The sequence below is a fragment of the Manacus vitellinus genome, unplaced genomic scaffold (genome assembly GCF_001715985.3).
Source record: "Manacus vitellinus isolate BGI_N305 unplaced genomic scaffold, ASM171598v3 scaffold_103_pilon, whole genome shotgun sequence".
Classification (NCBI taxonomy): Eukaryota; Metazoa; Chordata; class Aves; order Passeriformes; family Pipridae; genus Manacus; species Manacus vitellinus.
Genome location: NW_021938814.1, coordinates 351,847 through 358,996, shown reverse-complemented (window position 1 = coordinate 358,996; position 7,150 = coordinate 351,847). Strand labels below are relative to the sequence as shown.

Sequence of the window (7,150 nt, the reverse complement as noted above, 5' to 3'; positions counted from 1 at the left end):
CCCTTGCAGGCTGCAGAGGAGTCTCCCTGTCTGGCTTTAAGTACATTTGTCACACCAGGCCCTTAATCCAGTGCGGAAAATTGGCTTATTTCTGCCATGCAGGTGGAGAGTGGCGGGGCTGCGTCCGAGGTGGGAGTCGGAAGCAGCTGTGGAGGAAGGGATCAGCCCCCACTAGCATGTCTGCTGCCCCACAGCCTCACTGCCAGGCACAAAACCCCTCCCTGGGAGTTTTCCACGCTTGGTGGAATCCCTTTTCCTTACTCCCAGACTAAAATGTCTCTTTTCCAAGCCTTGTGAGGACTTCTTTCAGGGCAGCATCCAGCTGGCTGGCAGCTGGGATCAGAAGGGAGCACACACAGCTTGTGGGGTGAAAGGAGGGCAAGAGCTTTCCTGCCACAGAACATCACTGGTGGCTATGAGAAAGGAGGAAAATGGGTTTTCTACTGAGAAAGTAGAAGACAAAAGCAGAGCAGGGCTACTCTGAGCATTTCTTTTGCTGCCTGCACTTATCTGCAGGAGATAACCATTCCAGTTTGGAAAGAAAATGTGCCAGGCTTGGATGCGTGGGCAGCTCAGCAAGGAATGGGACTCACTCACATGTTGCAGAGGTAGAGTGAAGAGCAAATCTGTGACAAACCTTCTCAGAGGAGAGGCAGGAAACTCAGATCACAGGCACAAAGGCCTTGGCACTTCTGCCACTTCACACGTCAGCATGAGAGTTTGCACAGCTGAGCGCCAGGAAGCGTCCAGGAAACCTCAGCATTCCTGGGGATGGGACAGCCCAGGTCCAGCCCCATGCTGGGGTGGCCAGGACCTCCACCAAAGCCTGAAGGTCAACAGTTCTCACCCACTTCACTACCCAGCTTCACCAGCCTTGGCAGGAGACAGCAGAGCTTTGGCTTCTCATCCCGTTTGTGTCTTGTAAGGCCCATTTGAGACACAATTCCCTCACCAAAACCAGCTGGGCTTTAAGTCATCCCCAGCCAGGAGTCTGCAGGGTCCCCACTATGATCTTCCCAGCTCTGCCTTCCTCTCATAGGTGTTCTCACTCCCGAGTCAAGCCCAAGCTCAACTCCAAAATAGGAAGGAATCTGGGAGAAAACAGCTGTTCCTGGTCCCAACAGGGCCGTGCTTGGGGCTGGTGCTTGGTCTGTGGAGCAGAGGGAAGTTCCACTCTCCAGAGCACCAGGATGAAAGTTTACTGCATTCAGCCTTTTCACTTGAATGGGCTTTTGCATTTGTTGTTCCAGCACAGGAAGAAAGAAGGAGGAAAAGTCAAATGGGCCTGGAGCATTTTGTGCTCTTAGAGGCCGTCTGAGCTTTTAGGATTCAAAGAGAAATAAATTACATCTGTGTGCAGCTTCCGGATATCCGAGGGACTCGTTGAATAGGGCTCGCACGTCGCAGCTCTCTCTTAAGGTTGGGCTTTTATTTCTGGCTTTTACAGCAGCATCAAGGCCTTTTAAGAGCTATTTTGTCTGAAGCAGGCTTAGCTTTCCCCTTCAGCTGAGCTCTGCAGCTTCCTGCAAAGAGCTTGTGTGGGAAGAGGGGACAAAAGGAGAGACGGGCTCGATGCAAAGAGAACATCTCTTGGAACGTGGCTGTCCTGCTGTAAGTGGCTGTGAGGAATTCTTTATTTAAAAGCTGGTTTCTAGTCCTGGCCCATGAGATCCTGTGGAAGGGAACTGGAGTCTGTTCTTCCTTCAGTGAGCAGTGAAATGGGTGGCAGAGTGGGGAATGTGAGACACCTTGCAGGGCCTCAGAATCTGAAGAGAACAAGGTTGAGAAGAGGGTAAAGTTGTGTCTGGGGCTCTGTGATCCTGCCCAGCCAAACAGCCAAGGGGAGCCAGGCAGCACTGATGGGAATATCCCATCCCATGGGAAGGTGGCACATGCACAGGTTACAGCAAGAACATCTCCCCAGCCCGTGGTGTGGGGCATCTTCTGCTCATCCCAAAGGAAACTATTACAGTTCACTCTTCAAAGCTGGTTCTTGGTGCCACCAGCAGGACAAGGTGGTTCCTGGCTGGGAGAAGGGCAGTGCCCCAGAGCCCTTCCCACATGCTGGAGCTTCCCAGGGGTGAAGATCCCCATCATCAGCACGGCCAAATGGGAGGAAGGGCTGAAGGCAAAGTTCTTTTCCTTGAACCGTGTCCTCTGCTGAGCTGATGTCAGGCTGTTTCACATCAGCCCTAGGAGTGCCTCCTGCCCTGTCACATCTTAGCCAAAGGCTCCAAGGCTCTGCCATGTGAGACCTGCCTTAATCTCTCTGTTACACAAGCTCCTGGATGAAGGCCAGCTGTAGGCTGGGAAATCAGTCTGGGAGGGGTTTTGCAAGGTGAGCCTGTCCCGGGGCACAGACATCTCCCAAAAGCTTGGCCAGTGGCAGCACTGCTTGGCTCTCCTCACCCCTGGGAGACCTCAGGTCTCCCCCAGCCTCCTCCTCCCTGAGCTGGGCAGCCCCTGCACTCCTGATCTTCCCTCATCTAGCAGATTTTCCAGGTTCCGGTCAGTCTCCTGCTGACTTAGAGACCTTCCTAAGGGATTGGAGTCTGCAGGTGGGCTGGCTGCTGGGCTGCTTTTCTCTACACAGGTTTCTGAGATGCTTCTGAGTACTTCCAGTGTGGTGCTTCTCCATGTGATGAAGGACCAACTCATCCCAGGTGGAGATGGAGAAGAGGGGACTGTCCCTGCCTGCTCCCCAGGCCCAGAGCTTCCACCTCCCTTCCCCAGCATAGTCAAGCCCCTCTTCTTTTCTCTTCTTTCAAACCCAGCTCCTCATTTAGAGCCCAGCTTCAAATTCCTGACCGTTCATGGAATGACCCTCAGCAGCCCTCAGGGCTTTTTAACCGGCAGCTCTTGGAAAGGGGTGAAAATCCAAGGGGAAACAGCCTCCAAGGAGCTATAGGGTGCTAATTAGGGGGAGCCATGAGGGTGGCTACTCATGGTAGTAGCTCCTCTCACTCTTGGGAGGCCTTAGAGCCCGCCCTTCCCTAAGCTTGAGCTCTGTTTTTTGACCTGTTTTGCAATAATTTACGTAACCCATGCCTGACCCCACTTGACATCCTTTGCCTCCGCAGCCTCGGCCGCAGCAGCAGAAGTTACAACCCACTGGGCAAAGAGACGTTCCCTTTTTACCTGTTTTAATGTGCTTTCCACCTCAATCCTTATTCACAGCTGAGATAGGAAGGCTGGGGATATTCAGTGTGCCGGGAATTCGAATGTGTGGATGGTGGATTCCATGTTTTCATGTTGACATATCCCTAGACAAGGCTAGGGAAGAAGTTGCAGGAGGTGACCGTGTGTGAAAACAGATGACCCGAGGGGTTCCCTCTACTCTGACATTTTTCTGTGAATCCCATGAGTTAAATTCTTACTGTAAGGCTCAGATGTGTTTTGACAGGTACAAAGGGATACCAAGAACACAACATCCCGAACAACCTTTGAGTAAGGTGGGTGCTTGGTGGCTCTTTAGGGTGACAGAGCTTAGTACAGCCCTGCAAAATGCCTTTTCAGTGTTACCAACTGATTTTTTCCACCGTTATTGTGCGCAGAAAGGTGTGAGATGTATGAAGAGCACGATGGGGAGTGTGCATGGTAACCTGTGAATTTTTTTAGGTGCGTTACTGTGAAGAGGTGCAGGACCCCCTTTAACGAAAAAAACCTATTGAATTTGTCACGCTGACGTGGGAATTTTGAAGATGAATGCGTTTTCCTTGCCGGTGCTGCCAGGCAAGGCTGCCCTGGAGGGCCTGGCTGGGTTGCACGGCCCCAGACATTCCCGCCCCACGCGCCGGAGCAGGATCCGCGCGGTGCCGGAGCGTCTGTGCTCTGCTCCAGGATCCGGGCTCGGGCGGTGGAGCGACGCCGTCCAGAGCAGAGAGCCCGTTTCTGATCTCTAGTTTGCGTTGATCTTACTATTTAGACACGCAGTCAGAAGAACAGACCCTCCCTTTTCCAGTGCCTTTGGAAAGATCGCAGCTTCGTAGAATGAGTCCTTTCTCCTCCACCCTTAACCTGCAACCCAGCTTCTCGGGGAGATCCTACTTTGAGCTAAGATCTTCGGCCCACCAGCTGAGCTTGCATTCTTCCTTACAGTCCCTGAATTCAGCCGGTGAGCTGAGCACCTCTGGCGTTTCCTCTTGGTCTGTGCTTCTGGGCATCTCCAAACTATCTGTTTGTTCTGTTCCGTTGTGTTTGTTTTTCCCATGACATGCGGATGGATGGCAGGGGGAATTCTTTCTGTTTGTCACTGGCCTGCTCCTGCCGCCGAGGGGGGTTCTGGTGACCTAGTTCTTGTGGTGTTTTCGTCTGTATGTGGGCAGTTTGGGGTGATGGAGCAGCACAGTAACTCCTCATGTGGGTGCTGTTCTTGGCAGGGCGTTGCTGAACCCTTCGGCACAGCCGGCAAAGCAGATCATAGAATTCCAGACTGGTTTGGGTTGGAAGGGACCTTAAGGACCATCCAGTTCCAACCTTCTGCTACAGGCAGGGACATCTTCCACTAGGAGATCCCTCATCTCTAGTTTGCATTGATCTTGTGTCAAGGGACCTTCCCTGGGAGAAAGCTGTGGGAACACCCCGATGGTTTGTTTTCCCTATACAGCCAGGAGGCACAGCCTCTGCTGTGAGATTCGGTCTGTGAAATCAGTTTGGTTGATTAAATCTAAACCCTTCTTAAGCAAGAAGCAAATCTGGATGCAGGCAAGGTCTAACTTGTTTCCCAGAGAGGTTTTGGATTCCCCGTGCCTGCAAGTGTTCAAGGTTGGACAGGGCTTGGAGCAACCTGGGATAGGGAAGGGTGTCCCTGCCCATGGCAGGGGGTTGGAACAAGATGATTTTAAGTCCCCCCAACCCAAACCAGTCTGGGACTCTCTGATTCCAGCTCAGGCCAGCTCACAGCCCAGCTTAGGACCCTGAAGACATGGGCTTGCATCCGCTCAGCTTTGAGCACTGGGCTCGGCTTTTCCAAAGCCAGACATGACTGTACCAAAGCCTTGTTTTCTGCAGAGCAGAGGACACCACTCCTGTGATGCCTCGCTCATCTGGCAGCCCCCACACGAGCGCTTGGCTTCCTGCCCTGTTCCCGAAATCCTGGGCTGTGGTGGGATGCAGGCAGGTCAGGCAGAACGAGGGATGGTTTCGGGCAGCCAGCGAGGAGCCGCAGGCACAGGGATCTCTCGGAGCCGTTTTCTAACCAGTCTCTGCACATCTTCCTTTGCTAAAGATCCTGGGCCCTGATTCTTCCGCCGCTCCGGATTTACACCGCTCCAACGGCGCAATTCCCGCCTTCCTCTGGCCTAAGCCCGGGAAGAATGGGGGCCCCCGATCGTTTGGTTTCCATCCCATAACACGGAATGAGGAATGCTGCAGCATGACCCTTGCCAGAATAACCGGGGGGGGGACCCTGCAAACTTTCTTTTCTTTGTGCTTTTTGTGTTTTATTTCTCATCCTGCTGCTGTGAGCTGATGGCTTCAACGCTGTTTTTTTGTTAGGAATGTTCCTTCCTTTGTGTCCAGTGTTCCGAGACCACCGCACTGGCCGCGAGGGGGTACCTGTGTGGGCAGTGTGGACCCTCTGCAGCCACACTCTGGGGTGGGGTGGGGGGGACAGGGCAACACAGGGCCCTGAACACCAAGATGGGCTCCCTCACAAGAGCTCAGACCACAACGATGGGCAGAGACCTTGAAAAGCACTTTTTGAGCAGGGGCAGGGGGCACGATTCATTAAAACAGCCTCGGGAGGTGCCACGCGAGCACGGCACGGAGCACAACCACAGCCGGGGGCTTTCCCACCAGCAGGCACGTCAGGAGGGGGGAAAACCAATCACAGGGCTCCACAGGGTGTCCTTGAAATCCAGAACCTTTGGTGAGTGCTCTTCCGTGCAGCGCCAACATGGGGCTTCGTGTTGTCCTCTCCACCTGGTGAGGACGAGCCCCTGGATCAGGACAAGCCCCTGAACCAGTCCTTTGCTGCATCCCAGCTCCCCAGAGGTATTTGCAGCCATCAGTCAGGCACAGGAGGATAAAGGGCACCCCAACACATCCTGCCCATGCAGTCGATGCATAGCCTGGTGTCCTTTGCCCTTCTGCCCCCAGGGACCCCCTTTCCTTCTCCACTCTTGCCCAGACAACATATCCTCCAGGAAGGCAGCCTGGAAAAGCTCAGTGCTTCCTATCCACTGGACACACCAGTGGCTGCTCTTTGCTCAGTCCCTCTCCTCCAAGGAGTGGTTTTTCAGTCAATCTTGAGAATATTTACCAAGCAGCCAAGATACTCCACCAAGGCTAAAACTTCCTGCTTCTTTCTCTGGAGAAAAGCTGAACAACTGGGTGTCCTGAGGAATCAGGTCACAGTCCACCCATAAACTCACGTGTTGTGTTTGTGGCTCCTCTCGTGCCCTCTGGCTTTTAATGAATCAGGCCTCCTGTGGCTGCTGGACGCTTAGTTAATGATTAAATGCTCCCAAGTGTTTGTCAGGTGCTTGTTGTTCCTCAGCTGTGATGTGTGAAATGTAGTATCTCTTTATAGGATGCAATTTTGACACACAAGGATCGCCTTACTCTCAATTAGGCAAGTATCTTTATTACAATTAACTGGCACCTACTGAGTGTTGCTTCATCTTTTTTTTTTGCTTTTTAATCTTTTAACTTTTCTTTGGCGACCGAGCAGCATTTCTTGCTCTCACACCCTGCTTTGCAGAGCACTCTGGGATTGTCAGAGAATCATGGAATCGTTAAGGTTGGAAAAGCCCTCTAAGATCATCGTTCCCCCAGCACTGCCAAGGCCACCACTGACCCATATCCCCAAGTGCCACATCCACATGGCTTTTAAATCCCTCCAGGGATGGGGGCTCTACCACTGCCCTGGGCAGGAGGCATATTTGGAGGGAGAGTGGTGATTAGTGTAAGATGTAAAGACATTTTTAAGTTTTTCTCCCATATGGTTTTAAAGAGAAGCCTGAGGTCAGTGCTCTGGAAGTGGCTCTGTAATTAAGAACTGATCCTACTGCTCTCCTCCTGCTCTTTTAAACTGCCAGAGAGCAGGGTTAAATGGGATATTGGGAAGGAATTGCTTACTGTGAGGGTGGGGAGGCCCTGGCACAGGTTGCCCAGAGAAGCTGTGGCTGCCCCTGGATCCCTGGAAGTG

The 7,150-nt window shown here is 52.8% G+C and overlaps 1 protein-coding gene across 1 annotated transcript in view; it reads left to right on the top strand.

Annotated features, from left to right (window-relative positions):
• Nucleotides 1-7,150, top strand: part of TRIM9 (tripartite motif containing 9) — a 29,021-nt gene that overhangs the window by 14,684 nt on the left and 7,187 nt on the right. Inside the window, exons 7-8 of the mRNA XM_029963618.1 lie at nt 3,913-4,114; nt 6,533-6,574. Of these exons, the coding sequence (XP_029819478.1) occupies nt 3,913-4,114; nt 6,533-6,574 (244 nt within the window). The remainder of the gene's footprint in view (nt 1-3,912; nt 4,115-6,532; nt 6,575-7,150) is intronic.